This window comes from Eumetopias jubatus, unplaced genomic scaffold, assembly GCF_037043125.1.
Source record: "Eumetopias jubatus isolate StellerSeaLion01/CBP00866 unplaced genomic scaffold, mEumJub1_p1.0 scaffold_7, whole genome shotgun sequence".
NCBI classification, from domain to species: Eukaryota; Metazoa; Chordata; class Mammalia; order Carnivora; family Otariidae; genus Eumetopias; species Eumetopias jubatus.
The window spans coordinates 45,757,162-45,773,058 of NW_028274813.1; the positions used below are offsets into that span (position 1 = coordinate 45,757,162).

General features: G+C 34.1%; 1 protein-coding gene across 3 annotated transcripts in view; it reads left to right on the forward strand.

The window, feature by feature from the left end:
• DDHD1 (DDHD domain containing 1) overlaps window positions 1–15,897 on the forward strand; it is a 95,229-nt gene that overhangs the window by 45,025 nt on the left and 34,307 nt on the right. For 2 of the 3 annotated variants that reach the window (XM_028101583.2, XM_028101585.2), the window contains exons 3-5: window positions 3,443–3,571; window positions 4,637–4,784; window positions 14,887–14,993. In XM_028101583.2, coding sequence (XP_027957384.2) covers window positions 3,443–3,571; window positions 4,637–4,784; window positions 14,887–14,993 — 384 coding nt within the window. Of the gene's footprint in view, window positions 1–1,459; window positions 1,562–3,442; window positions 3,572–4,636; window positions 4,785–14,886; window positions 14,994–15,897 lie in introns of all 3 variants that reach the window. The other variant, XM_088024585.1, reaches the window with a different exon arrangement.

Sequence of the window (15,897 nt, forward strand, 5' to 3'; positions counted from 1 at the left end):
GGATTTGGTTCATGTTAGTTTTACTAGTGGATATATAAAATCTAGGTTTTGTTTCTTTGAGTAGTAAAGTCTCAAATTTATGCCTATTTGATCTACTTTGATTTTAGCTTTTTCCTAATGAATTTTTTGTTTAAAAATGTGTCCTGGAAGTGGTACATCTACTACTCAATAACTGACCAGAAGTCACCTTTGAGAAGAAACTTTTTCAATGAAGAAAATGTTTCAGTTGTCATTTTCCACCCCTCTGTAACAAAGAAATGTTTTTATAATCTTAATGTTATAACCCAGCTTTTAATCCTAGTCTGTAGCCATCTAATTACATATGGTTGTAATTAAGTGGCTTGTAAGCATTTCTCAATTACCTTTATTGCACAAATCATTGAATATACTTCATCTGTGCATACAGCAGATTTTTAAAATGTATCTAGTACTGTACAAAAGGAATTAAATATATTCATATTTGAGCAGTATTTAACCTTTGAATGTCACATTATTGTAGAAGGGAGTGAGGATGAAAAAGCAAATGTTTTAGAACATAAATTTGAACTAAGTCATAAAGGTTCTGTGGTTCATTTCCTGAACTGTTAAGAAACTGATTTATTAAAAAAAATGATTTATAAGGTTCAATTTCAAGTGGATTTTTTTTTTAAAATGCTTATTTAAAATGTAAAGAAATTTACTGATCTGTAACTAGCAATGTTCAACAGGGAAAGTATTGACTTTAAGGTTATCTACTGATTTGCCAAATATCAAGTCTATGTCTGGCTTTATGTTGTCTGTTTCATGTTTATAAGATGTCACAGCATGCATTTTTACTGGTGGTTTTTTTTTCATTATTCATTACTAACTTCCATTATTTTATCACTAACCAGTTAAAGAGCTTCCAATTTGATTTATTTTGGCAAAAGTTTCATTTTAAAAGTCTTTTCGCAACTCTGAGTTGTTTTTGTTTCTGTGGGAAGCTTCCATGATATATTTCAGTAATAGAAGACATTTAGTGGAATGTATACTGTGATATTTTCTCAGGAAAACTGTATTAAATGTTTAAAATGTTATTTATTGCCTTCTTAATTTGGACATCAGCTGTTGGCTAATTTGGTGAAAGTAAATAACCTTAGTATTGTGAAAATGGAGTTTATAAGTCCCTTATGCATACAAAAATACCATGACCTATTTTTTATTCTATGTGCAAAGACATTAAATATTATGATCACATAGCTGTCTTTAACTGATAAATTTTAGGTATCATTTGCCTTTTTTTCTTTCAATAAAAGTAGAGCATATATTTGATAAACATTATTAAACTGATGTTTTGCTTTACTGATTTTTAATTAGAAATTAAAGCATTTAGAATAATGTTTGTCAAATACAACTCATTTTTTAAAGTTAATACAGCAAAAAGGCAAAATGGCAAACCATTTAAAATTTACTTTGAAGCTCAGTGTTTTTGCTTTCTTAGTTGTCTACCACCTCCCTCCCTTCTCCCTCCCTTCTCTGTTCAAATGGAGAGGATATAAGGAGAGTACAGATGCGGCAGGTCTTAAACGAAAGCGTTCTCAAGGTACAGTAATTGTAGTTTTATTTCCCCATGTAGTTATTTCTCCCCGGCTTACAGTATTCGGCATTTAAAGCATAGAAATTACTAGTTTTTTAGAAATGTGTCCATTGTGCTATTTTGCTTAGAGTTACTTAATTATAAGCGATACAAACATTTGTAAATAATGTGTGTGATCCAGTAATGGGATGTTCACCAATACTAAGATGTTTTGCTTTAAGGCAGTTTGTGGATGATTTGAAGAGGAACAAACTTTTGTTGGCTTAACACTATTCTCTTAATATCTTAGTCCTGTAGTTTCAATGTTTTAAGCATATGTTGCTCAAAACTTTTAACGAAGATGTAGTTTGGAAGCATTAGATAAAAAGGCATAAAATAGTGGTTTGGATCAGACATAGAAAAGTAAATAATTATTAAACTCTTGCAAAAGATTTTTAAAAGTTCTTTTATAAAAAAAGCTGAGTTTGTACATTGTTATTGTTTGTTTTTTGGATTGAACATTACTAATATTTGTTACATTAATTGCATCTTGGTCTGTGTTCAGTGTCAGTAATGTATCCTGACAGATAAGTGAAATATAAATTGGTTTTTCATAAATTTTTGAAATTACATTTGTAACATAACTAAGAATAATTTCTCTGAAAGGATTTACTTTTCTATGTGTTCTAGTAGGGAATAGTTTTTCATAAAAATGACTTACGATCTTAGTTCTTGACCAGGGCTATATAACCTTTCATATTTAACTTGAGGTTATTTTCAACTCATCTTCAAGTCAGAATAGACTGTGCTGGTAATCAGCTTTGTGGCAAGTCACTTAATCTCTTTGTACCTCTGGGTCTTTATATATAATGGGAGATAATATTTTGCTTAAAAAGGATTTTTTAAAAAATCAGACATAGCAGTTTTAAGGTGCATAGTTTTCTGAAGAGGGATATGTGGATTTTTCTCACCTCTATACCAGAGATATAGAAAGGAAAGTTTAAGGCCTTCAGAATATAAGAATTATCAAGTTATAAATGGATGAATATGTTAATGACAGTTCTCTTAATCCATTGCTTCCACAAACATTACTGAATTTGTGATACATGTCAGGCATTGTGCTAGGACACTGTGTTTGGTGCTAGTGGTACAAAATGATCAAGACATAGTACCTGCCTCAGAGAGTTTATGTATTTCTGGAGCATATAGGTTTGATTTTTTTTTTCTTTAGAGCTTATTTTCACCAGGCATACCTTAGTTACAGAAATGCGATAATCATACTGATTTGAACATCATAGTAGAAAAAATTTCTTTGATTTCTTATTAAAACATCTTTCAACTTTGGATTTCTGTTACGGTGAGCAATATCCAGTGATAATTGGTTTTTATATCTATTTCAAAACTACCATATATTCTCATAGATTAGGTTGTTCTCTTCCCAGTTTAAAGATAAAATTTTTTCCTTTTAGTCTTATTTTGTCTTGCACTGAGTGAAATTTTCACAGATCCAAAAATAAAATCCACAGAAGAAAGGAAACTTAAGTTTCTATGTCAAAGGTATTGAGGACTTTCATGAAGGTATATATTATCCCTTAGACCTAAGAAGTGGTCATTATCACGTGGGAAAGCAGTTCTTTAATAATAATCAGAACATATTAACTACGTGTTAGAGGTTAAATTTATGGTAGTTAAGCCAGTTAATTCTGTGTTGTTCTAACAAGTTGACATTCCCTGTAGCATGGTTAATCATTTATAAAATAAAGTCCCTATCCATTACTTGCCTCATATCAATATGTTTCAGCAAAACAATTTTTTATTGAACTGAGTTCAAATATTGATTCAAAAATCTGTGTGTTATAATTCTTCACACAAATGAGCAACCACATTAATTTTTCCTTTTTGCAACAGCTATTCATAGTTTCAAGTTGAGTCGAAATCACGTGGACTGGCACAGTATGGATGAAGTATATCTTTATAGTGATGCAACAACATCTAAAATTGCAAGGACAGTAACCCAAAAACTGGGATTTTCTAAAGGTAATTGTTAAATATTACTATAGTTTGTCAAAATTTTGAGAATCTTTTTCTCTTACATTGAAAGTAGACTGTTCAAGTTCTATTTTTAGTATATTTTAAATATGTATTAAATTTAGTGACAGTTACTGCCCTATTAAATGAAACTTTTATTAAGGTGATTGAGTTCACATGTATTCATCAGTGGTAATCATATATTTAGAATGATCTGACGGGATTAATAAATATCTTTTATACTTCTAGAAACACAACAGCAGTCAAACCTCAGGCAGTCATGTGAAAACAAAACATGGCAATTGAAGGTGAAAACTAAAAATTTCTGTTGGATTTAGTGAAATGGAGGTCATTGGTGACTTGGATAGATTGAGGAGGCAGAAGCCAGATTGGCATGGGTTGAAGTCTATGTAGGTAGGTGAAGAAATGGAGGCAGTGAGAATAGACAACTCTTTCAAGAAGTGTGACTAAAGGGAAGAAAAGAGGAAATGGTACCTGAGGAAGATGTGAGAACATTACTAGTAAATTTCTCAGAAATTTTTGTTAAGTCTGATATTAATTTTTTTTTGCTATTCCATCTTTGTTGTGATTTCTTTGATAACATGTGCTTGAATATCTTCTCTGTGTTTACTAGTCATTTGTATTTGTTTTGTGAATTACATTGTACCTTTAGCCCATTTTGCTATTTGAATGGTTGTCTTCTCACCTTTTGTTTAGTAAGCTTTCTTTCATACCTCAGTAATTAACATATTTTGCAAAAACTTTCCCAATTTGTCTTTTAGCTTTGCTTCATGGAATGTTTTTGATCGAGAACTTTTTAAAATTTTTATGTGTTCTGTCCATCCTTCCCTCCTTCCTTTTCTTTTTTCCTCTTGTTTCTGGTTTTGGCATCATGTCCAGTCAAGCACTTTATATCTGAGCCAGTCAAGGTACATCTTCTTACAAGTTTCATCCCCACGCAGCCCAGTGAAATTTTTTCTTAAGATCTCTTTTACTTTATTATTTCTTTCAATATATTGTCAAAATGCTATTTCTGGAATAAGTAGTAAACTTCGAATCATAATTTTTCTACAGCATCAAGTAGTGGGACCAGACTTCATAGAGGTTATGTAGAAGAAGCCACATTAGAAGACAAGCCATCACAGACTACCCATATTGTATTTGTCGTGCATGGCATTGGGCAGAAAATGGACCAAGGAAGAATTATCAAAAATACAGCCATGTGAGTTCTTTGATGAATACATTCTCCATCTAGTCTAGAGTCCAAACTTTGGTCTGGGGTATAACAGAGTTTAATCATTCCACCACGTGTTTCTTCGATGTACTCTAATTAATCTCTTACTTTATAGATGGAATTTCTGGACCAAATTTTGAGAGTGATTATGTCCAGATGATGATGATGATGATGATGATGATGATATTTGAGTTTTTTCCCCCCACAGCATGGAGAAGATGAAGTATAAAAACGTAAAACTAGGTTAGGTTGAAAGCAAAGAAAAAGGCTTAATTTTCAGTTTGTATCTTACTGTCTGAACTGCAGACTGCATAAACTGTGAATAATTGCAAAGTTGCATAATCATGAAAAAACCTAAGAATCATTTAAATTGCCAGTCAGCAGTTTAACCTGGCCAATTAATTACTACCAGGGGAAACCGAACTCTAAATTTTACACAGAGAACAGTGGGTGTTTTAAAAAACAACACACAAGGTATATTATTTACCTCATTAATTTATTTATATTCATCTTTATTCTAAAAAGTCCAACATGTTGGAGGGGTGGAGGATGTTTGTATTTGTGTGTGAGGACTGTGTTGAAGGGAAATGTTAGGGTTAAAGATTCCACCACAAATTTGGCTCTAAACTAGCAGCCAGTATAAAGAAAAACCTAATCAGGGATTCCTGTCTGGCTCAGTCTGTAGGGCATGCAGCTCTTGATCTCAGGGTCATGAGTTCAAGCTCCATGTTGCGCGTGGAGCCTACTTAAAATTAAAAAAAGAAAGAAAGAAAAATCTAATCATATTTGTGATGTGATGAAAACAAACAGTTGTTGGTTCAGAGCACACTTTATCTGGTTCTGAGGCTTCAAGTAAATGCATTTCTTGTGTCCTTTAGAACAAATACTGTGTGATATCAGGAACTTTGTCCTCATCAACATCTCTCTAATAGTGCAGTGCTGAGTTTTGAGTTTTGTTTCACTTTTTATTGTAATACCTCTTAATGCCAACTGATGGATTAAAGTAAAGGTACAGTTCAACTTTTAAAAACTTCGTCAGATACTAATGAGCCATCCTAACTTTTGTCAATCTTCATAGCTTGTATTACAAAAAATCTCTTCCCTCTGATTCTGCCTTTATTTTCTGGTGAGTTGCCCATGACTTCTCGAATATTTATGTTTTTATTGTTAAAATGCTGATCTCTTGCTTGGATACCTAGGAACCTGAGACATAGGTTTAATGGCATGTTCTTTCTGGAGCTATTGATAAATGGGAAGGTATCACCTTGCTTATTTTGGGTGTAGGTTGGGGAAAACCTAACCCAAAAAGGCTTAAGCCTAAAAAAGGATTGAGTAATTCATAAAACTGGGAAGTCTAAATCTAAGATTTGCCAGTCATGAGAATCCAGAATTCAGTTTCTATCTACGCTACTTTCCTTCATTTTTGAGCTATTCTCAGACATCTGGTTCCAGATGTGATTTATATTATATTGTGTTCAACTTCAAGAAGAAAGAATAAGCCTTTTTTTCCAGAAGTCCCAGCTAGTCTAGACATTTCAGTGACCAGTGGTGTTGCATCCAACTGCCTGAATCTACACATGCGGCCATGCAGGGTCTGATCTGTTGAACTTGTCATCTTTCCACAGTCAGATGGAAGTTGGCTTCATCATAATCATTGGGAGAGGTAGAGCCACAGATAAAAATCAAGAGCTAGTATTGGAAGTAGGATGAATGAATCCAAAGTGGCTCAGAAAAACCAAGTATCTGCTGGGGCACCTGAGTGGTGCAGTCAGTTGAGTGTCCAACTCGTGGTTTCCACTCGGGTGGTAATTTCAGGGTCATGGGATCGAGCCCCATGTCGGGCTCCACTCTCAGCACTGAGTCTGCTTGGACTCTCTCTCTCTCTCTCTCTCTCTCTCTCTCTCTCTCTCTCTCTCTCTCTCTCTCCCTCCCTCTCCCTCTCCCTCTCCCTCTCCCTCTCCCTCTCATGTTCGTGCTTTCTCTCTCTCAAATAAATAAATCTTTAAAAAAAATAAAAGTATCAGCTACAGAGAAGATTGCCGTCATTCCTTTAGAGACAGGTTAATTTGATGGAAAACCCCCCATATAAATTAGTAATTGATAGAAAATAAACATAAAAGAATTCTGCTTAATAATAAATGGGAAAATCCAGAGGATCTCTTAATCCTTTCCCTGCTTTCTACCATTCCTAAGTTAGTTGTCCAAGACGATAAAAACAGTAAAATTAACTTCATCTTTGTCACTGCCATTCTGAGTCTTGTTTGTATTTGTGAGACTACAGTTGAAATGAACAAAGTAGTATAAAGGGTTACAAGACTCCCCCCCCCCCCCCCACCCCCGGCAACCTTTTGTTCTCTGAGGGCCTCTTGAAATCATGTTTCAGAAACTTAGAATTAGAGGATTATCCCTCACCTCATTTTAGTGATTGATGTGGGTTGAGAAGAAAGTTGATAGACAACTTCTAGGAATATCAGAACTGGTTTACTAAAAAGGATGGATGTATTTGAATTGGATTGGATTTACTTTTTGTAGCAATTTATTACAAGGGAAATCTTCACTGAACTTATATACTAATACCATAAATAAGTGATGTTAAAGCTATAATTTTAGAAGAGTATAAAGAAACTTTCCATTAAACATGGTAGATTTAACACTTAAGCTTATCTTATTCCCTCCTGAAACCTCACTGAAAATGAAAGCAAAGGAATTTTTGAAAGAAAAAAGGCGTAAACCTGTAAGCACAGAAAAAAATGGAAGAAGGACAACAGCAAACAAGATTGTCAACAAAACTGATTTTTTAAATAGAAAGTCGATTCACATGGTTGACAAATCAAAGCATAAAAACCTGCAGAGTGAGAAATCTGACTCCTGTTCTTATCTCCATCATCCCCCATTGTCCACTGTCCTTATGTCTTAAAGCAGTGTTAATCATTTATTTTATATTGTTCTAAAGTTTCTTTAGGCAAATCCAGATTTTTTCACACAAAGGTGGCATATACACTTCTGGACCTTGCTTTCTTGTGTAAAGAGTGTACCTTGTTGATTGTTACGATTTTCTGTTTTTCTCCTTTCCTATATATGTCTTAATACCAAATTGTTTTATCAGTTGATTTTTTTTTTAATTGAGGAGAATTGTAAAGACTTACTCTTTTAGAGCAATTTAGTGATTCTTAATTGGACAGTAATTCTCAGGCACTATTAATCCATTCCTTCCTTTTTCAAAATATCAACTAAATAAGCATTCATTGCCTAGCAGGGGAACATTGAAGTTTAATAAGCTTATATGACAGGACGGAGTTTTGTGCGTGGCCTTACAGATGCACAGTCATGGGTTGTAGCTTGAGCCGTAGCATAATGGTTTTCAAGCATTCCTGTTTTGTTGTCTCCTCTGCCCTCCATCGGTCTCAGTGTTTCTCATGTCGTCAAGACCTATATGTGTAGGAAATGTTTTACCATTTTTAGTAAGGCAAATCTGGGGACATACCCAGTCTCTCTGTCCCTCCCTCCCTCCCTCCCCCTCTCTTCTTCCTCTTCTTTCCTTCTCCTTACCCCCTTCCTTCCTCCATTCCTTACTGTCTTCTTTCATCTTTCCCTTTCTTTCCTTTTTTTGAGTCAGTTCTGTTAATTACAACCAAGTGATTTAGGAAATATACCTGCTTGCCTAATCAGTATCTACATATGTGACCATCTGAGAATTAGGATAGTGATCCTGTGGAGTAGAGGACTGTGTAAGTTTACTGTAGAAGAGGACAATATTTTAGGCTAATGTAGTGTTTTCCTGAGTTTATAATTCAGTCAGGGTTCCTCAGCCCCATCAGTTTTGACATATTTGATCAGATAATGCTAATTATTATATCATAATGAAATACGTAAGAACTATACAGTCATCAAACAAAAATGTGGGTAGAATAGTATTAGAAATCTTAAAATATGGTCTTTCTTATACGTTCTCATACTTGTTAAAACTAAACATTTGAAAAGATGGCAGAGAAACTTAAAAATGTATTTATAACCCTTATTGGAGTATCTGCTGTAAAAAATAAAACAAAAAAAGGAACTTTTAGACTCTGTGGGTAATGAAAGAGATCATGCCTTCAAGTCTGAAGTTTTGGCTGTCATTTATTTTCAGGAATGATTATTGGAAGCAGATTTTCCTTTTGGCAACCTAGAATTAATTTAGGCATTTTTAAAGTCAACTTTGAGGATATACAATCAGTAAAATGTAATTATATTGTAAATATTGCCTTTTAAAATATACTAGAAGTGGAGATAGACTTTTTTAACAAATAGTATTGAGATAATTAGATAGCCATAGGAAAAAAGTAAAATTGGGTCCATTTCTCACACTCAGATAAATTTTTATTGAATCACATTTAAATATAAGAAATGAAGCTATACAAATACTATGGATTTAAAAGGTGGAACTGAGGGGAGTTTGAATTTTTCTACACTTTAAGAATAGAGAAAACTGTCCTAACTATGACTTGATCCAGAAACAATAAGGAAAAATATTGATAAATAATTTTCCCAAAAAAAGCTATGTTGACAAAAACATAAAATAAGACAAACTGAGAGAAACCATGTGCAGCTTTTATATCACAGACAAACAATCGCCTTAATATATAGGGAACTTCTAAAAATAAAGAAAAAATATCTGGCTACCTTTTAGAAAAATGGGCTAAAAAGGTGAACGTCTAATTCCCAGAAAAGGAAATGCTCAATCAAATGTAAATTAAAATTGCACTTAAGATGCCATATCTTGACTATGAGATTAGCAAAAAATCCAAAATTTGACAATATACTACTCCTTTAGCCAGACTATAGTTGATAGGCATTCTCATACTGCTAGTAAACTGCAGTGAAGAAGAGAGAATATGGGAATGTGTGTCAAAATTATATATGCATTTATTCTTTGACCCAGCAAACTTAACTTCGGAATCAAGGATAATACCAGCAAAAATATTTTTAAAAAGATATATGCACAAAGCTATTCTTTGCAGCATTACGTGTAATGGGAAATTAACCAAATGCACATCAGTAAGAGACTGGTTGATAAACTATGGCTATTTATATGATGGAAAACTATGTAGTTGTAAAACAATGAGGATGACCTCTATATATTATTGTGGCTCTTTGAAAAGATCGGCAAAACTGAGAAACCTGCAGCTAGACTGACCAAGAGAAAAAAGAGAAGATTCAAATTACTAAAATCAGGAATGAAGGAGGGGACATAATTACTGATCTTACAGAAATCAAAAGGATTATAAGGGAATACTGTGCATAATTCTGTGCCAACAAATTAGATAGCCTAGATGAAATGGACAAATTCCTAGAAAGATACACACTACCAAACTGACTTGATGATCAGTAAGAAGATATAGAAAATCTAAATTGACCATTAACAAAGCGTTTGAATTAATAATCAATAAACTTCCTTCCAAAAAAAAAAAGGGCTCAGAACCAGATGGCTTCACTGGCAAATTCTGCAAAACAAAAACAAAAAAGAGGAGCACCAATTCTTTACAAACTCTCCAAAAAATGGAAGAGGAGAGAAAACTTCCCAACTCATCCTTTGAGGCCAGTATTGCTGTAATGCCAAAACCAGACAAAGATACTATAAGGGAAAAAAAACCTATAGACCAGAATCCTTTGTGAATACAAATCAATATTTCTTATGGACACAAAAATCCTCAACGAACTGAATCCAGCAGCATGTAAAGATTATACACTATGACCAAGTGGGATTTATCCCAGGAATGCAAGGTTGGTCTGACATATTTTTAAAAGAAATCAATTAAGGTTAATAGAACAAAGGAAAAAAAAAAACATACCATGTGGTTTTTGATGCAGAAGAGGCACTGACAAAATTTAACACCCTTTCATAATGAAAACACTCAGGAAACTAGAGAGAGGAGGGAATCTCCTCAATCTGATAAAAGGCATCTACAAGCCCATGACTAAAATTATACTTTAACAATGAAAGACTGAAAACTTTTCCTCAAGATCAAAAACAAAACAGGGATGTCCCCTCCCAATTCTGTTCAACATTGTACCATAGGTATCAGCCAGGGCAATTAGACAAGAAAAAGAAATAAGATAAAAGAGATCCAAATTATAAAGGAAGAAATAAAATGATCTCTGTTTACAGATACCTTGGTCTTATAGAGAGAAAATACTAGGGAATCTATACATACACACAAAAAAACTACTACAGCTAATAAATGAACTCAGCAGAGTTACAGGATACAAGATCAGTATGCAAAAATTAATTGTATTTATACACTAGCAATTAATAATCCAAAAATTAAATTAAGAAAGTATTTCCAGGCACGCCTGGCTGGTTCAGTCAGAAGAGTATATGACTCGATCCCAGGGTTGTGATTTCAAGACCCACGTTGGGGGTAGAGTTTACTTTAAAAAAAGAAAAGAAAAAGCATTTCCATTAATTACAGCATCAAAAAAAATAATCTACTTAGGAATAAGTTTAATAAGAGAAATGTAAGATTTGTACACTGAAAACTACAATACACCTTTGAAAGAAATTAAAGAAGACCAAATAAACAAAACAACAGTTGTGGATTAGAAGGTTTAATGTCGTTAAAATGGCAGTACTTCCCAAATTGATCTACAAACTCAGCAGATCCCTATTAAAGTCGTACCTGTCTTTTATGCAGAAATTGACAAGTTGATCCTAAAATCCATATGGAAATGCAAGGAACCCAGAACAGCCAAAACAATCTTGAAAAAGAACAAAGACAGAAGACTTACACTTCCCAATTTCATAACTTGCTACAAAGCATGATCAATGGAATAGAATTAAGAGTTCAGTTGATTTTCAGCAAAAGTGCCAAAACAATTCATTGAGGAAAGAATACTTTTAAGTAGGTTCCATACCCAGCGTGGAACCCAGTGCAGGGCTTGAACTCACATCCCTGAGATCAAGACCTGAGCTGAGATCAAGAGTTGGATGCTTAACTGACTGAGCTACCCAGGTGCCCCAAGTATAGCCCTTTAACAGTTGGTGCTGGGACACCTGGATATCTATCTGCAAAAGAATGAAATTAAACCCCTACCTCACACATACAAAAAATTAATTCAAAATTAATCAAAGGCCAAAATATAAAACATAGGAGTATATGTTTGTGACCTTGGATTAGGCAATGGTTTCTGAGATACAGCATTAAAAGTAGAAGCCACAGAGGGAAAAAGATAAATTGGACTTCAGCAAAAGTTAAAACTTGTTCTTCAAAGGACATCATCAAGAAAGTGAAGACAACCCACAGAATGATTTACAAATCATAATCTGAGAAGGATCTATAGTATCTAGCATGTATAAAGATAAAAAAAGAACTCAATTTTTAAAATAGGTAAAGGATTTGAAAAACATTTGTCCAGTTAAAATATACAAATGGCCCATAAGTACATGAAAAGATGTTCAATATCATTAGGCATTAGGGAGATGCAATTCATAACCACAAAGAGATGCCACTCCACACCCGCTAAGTTGACTCTCATCAAAAAGATGGAAAATAACAAGTGTTAGTGAGGATGTGGAAAAATTAGAACCCTCATGTTGCTGATGGGATTGTGAAATAGTACAACTGCTTTGGAAAAGTTTAGCACTTCTTCAAAATTTTAAACGTAGAGTTAGCATACCAGCCCATAATTCCACTCCTAGGTATATATCCTAGGAGAATTGATAACCTATCTACACAAAAACCTGTTAAAGAATAAAGAATGCCTGGGTGGCTCAGTCTTTAAGCGCCTGCCTTCAGCTCAGGTCAGGGTCCCAGGGTCCTGGGATCGAGCCACACGTTGGGCTCCCTGCTCAGTGGGAAGCCTGCTTCTCCCTCTGCCTGCAGCTCCCCCTGCTTATGCACACACACTCTCTCTCTCTGACAAATAAATAAATAAAATCTTAAAAAAAACACAACACTTCAAATAAGTTTTAAGTGTATGAGTTAGTAAAGATGTCAAAAAATATACAAGCTAAGAACTCAGTATTTTGAAAATTGTTAATAAAAGGGAAGAATTAACCATTCATTCTGCCTTTTCTCAGTTCATAACTGTTTGGTTGTACTACAAAGCAGCCAAATATTTGATGCGAGGAAATTTCTCTTTCTAGAAGTATAAGCTTTATAAAGAAATAAGGCATGATGGAACCATAATAAATTAATCAATCTAAGTAATGATCGTCACAACTGCTAGTGTCACCAAAAAAGAGACCACCACATTTGTATGCACCCATGGAGTAGTAGTCTTGCCAAAACAATAAAACTTGAATCTGATCAAGCCCCTATATCTCACTAACAAATTACAGGAAATAGAGAACAAAGAACATGTTAAACAATACCATGGGGTTGCAGTCATTAAAAATCAGACTCTCGGGAACTCTACAGGACAAAAATAAATTACAAAGCAAAACCAAAAAAAAAAGTGAGGGGAACTGATAGATTAAAAGACACAGGATGCCTGGGTGGCTCAGTTGGTTAAGGCTCAGGTCGTAATCTCAGGGTCCTGGGATCGAGCCCTGCATCGGGCTCCCTGCTCGGCCAGGAGCCTGCTTCTCCCTCTGCCCCTGCCACTCCTGCTTCTTCTCTCTCTCTCTCTCTGACAAATAAATAAAATCTTTAAAAAATAATGACTTATAAGAGACATATCTACCAACTACAGTGCACGGACTATACAGTCCCCCACCTTATCTGCAGTTTCACTCTTTGTGATGTCAGTTATCTGGTGTCATCTGCATCTGGAAGCAGGTGATCGTAGCCTAACACTACATCACAATGCCTGTGTCACTCCCCTCACTTCGTCTCACCGCACAGGCATTTTATCATTTCATGTCATCACAAGAAGAAGGAGGAGTACAATGCATTAAGATTTTGAGAGAGAGACCACATTCATACAACTTTCATTACATTATATTATTATAATTATTCTATTTTATTATTATTATTAAGCTCTCACTGTGCCTAATTTATAAATTTAACTTTATCATAGGTGTGTATGTATAGGAAAAAACAGTATATGTAGGGTTCAGTACTGCTGCAGTTTCAAGTATCCACTAGGGGTGTTGGAATGTATCCCCACATATAAAGGGGAGGACTATTGTATTTGGAGCTCAATTCAGACAAGTGTAAAAATATATTTTATGTTAGAAAATAACATTTCTAATCTAACTGGGAAAATGGGACCACTGAACTACATCTTTGCTGAAATTAAAAAATTGTTAAAAGTTTTGGTATGATAATAGTACTGAATAGGTTATGTTTTCCTTATATTTTAGAAATAGCTACTAAACAATTTACAGATGAAATGATGTGATGTCTGGGATTTGCTTTAAAATATTATGGGGGGGCGCCTGGGTGGCTCAGATGGTTAAGCCTTCGGCTCAGGTCATGATCCCAGGGTCCTGGGATCGAGTCCCGCATCGGGCTCCCTGCTCATTGGGAGCCTGCTTCTCCCTCTGCTTCTCCCTCTGCTTTTCTCTCTCTCATGAATAAATAAATAAAATCTTTAAAAAAAAATAAAATATTATGGGGAAGGGTGTTACTATAAAGTGTTAGTATGAAGGAATTTTGGGGGGATGATAGAACTAGTTTGTATCTTAATTGTGGTGGTGCTAACCACAAATCTCTACAACTGCCACCAAAAGGGAAAAGAAGTCAATTTTGCTATATCTTAATTTTAAAAATAAAATTTAAAAATTCATATTATGGAGAGAATGAGTGGAGGAATAGATGAAATAAGGCAGGCCATGACTTGCTAATATTTGGAGCAGAGTGATGGCAGAAGGGGGGGGATTTCATTGTCCTACTCTCTCTACTAAAAATTTATACATATAATTATTTAGAATATAATGTGAAAGCTTGTAATATTTGAAATCATAGATGAGAAATTTAGGGAAATAGCTTTGAAATTAAGGTTTCCTAGTATTGTGAACTATTGCATAGTGTAACAATGATTGAAACATTACAGGATGAAGTTAGAAGCAAGTGGAAGTGGTATGATTAAAGACATTTTATACCGTATAAGTACATATGAGAAGTTACTCTGATAATGTTTTTTTTTTTTAATTTTTTTTCTTTAGGATGAGAGAAGCTGCAAGAAAAATAGAAGAAAGACATTTTTCCAACCACGCAACACATGTTGAATTTCTGCCTGTTGAGTGGCGGTCAAAACTTACTCTTGATGGAGGTACAGTTTGTTTAAAAATTAAGTGATTTAGTCAGTGGAAACAAGGTGTTGCTTGTTGGGAACAAAGTGTCTTTCATTTAGTTGTCTTGAGGTATAGTCACTCTTCTAGATAATTTAAGAAAATCCACCGATTTTTATTTTTTTATCTCTTTTTATTAACATATAATGTATTATTTGTTTCAGGGGTACAGGTCTGTGATTGATTTTTTAAAAAATTATATTGACATACATTGATTTGGATCACCATATAGATTTCACAGATAGCCCAGTTTTTATGCATGCCTTCTGTGGATTAGGGGGTGGGGCAGGGGGAATGGGGAGCATGTGGAGGGAACAAAATATTGTCTTAAGTTTTTGAAAGAAAGTGATTTGTTGATAACTTTAAAAATATTTGTTGTCCACAATTCCATATGAGCTTACATTTTCTTTCTAATAATTTTCTTTTCCTATATTTGGAAGACAAAATCTCAGGTTTTTTTTCTTTTGTTCCTGCATTCCCTGGGCTGGTAAATTATTATCTAGCAGAGAGAAATTATACAATATATTTGTTTAAATAAAATCATTTTTGTTTGCTTCCTTAAAGAGTTATTAGCTAAAATATGCACAAATCTGTGACCTTTTAATATTTAAACCATTAGGATGGCATGTTTCAGCTGATGATTTGCATGATCTGGAAAATGAAAGAGTTCTAGACATGATATCACCTGCTGTTTGTGGAGCTTTTACTGTGTGCCTGGCACTCCATAGTTCATTTTGCATGGAGTTTCTCATTTAATTTTCTCATATAGCTATGAAATATACCTACTTTGTTTTCTCTATTTTACTGATAAGGAAACTGAAACTCAGTGAAAGGTGAATTAATTTAACTAAGAATGGCAAGAATCTAGATCTGTATGATACCAGA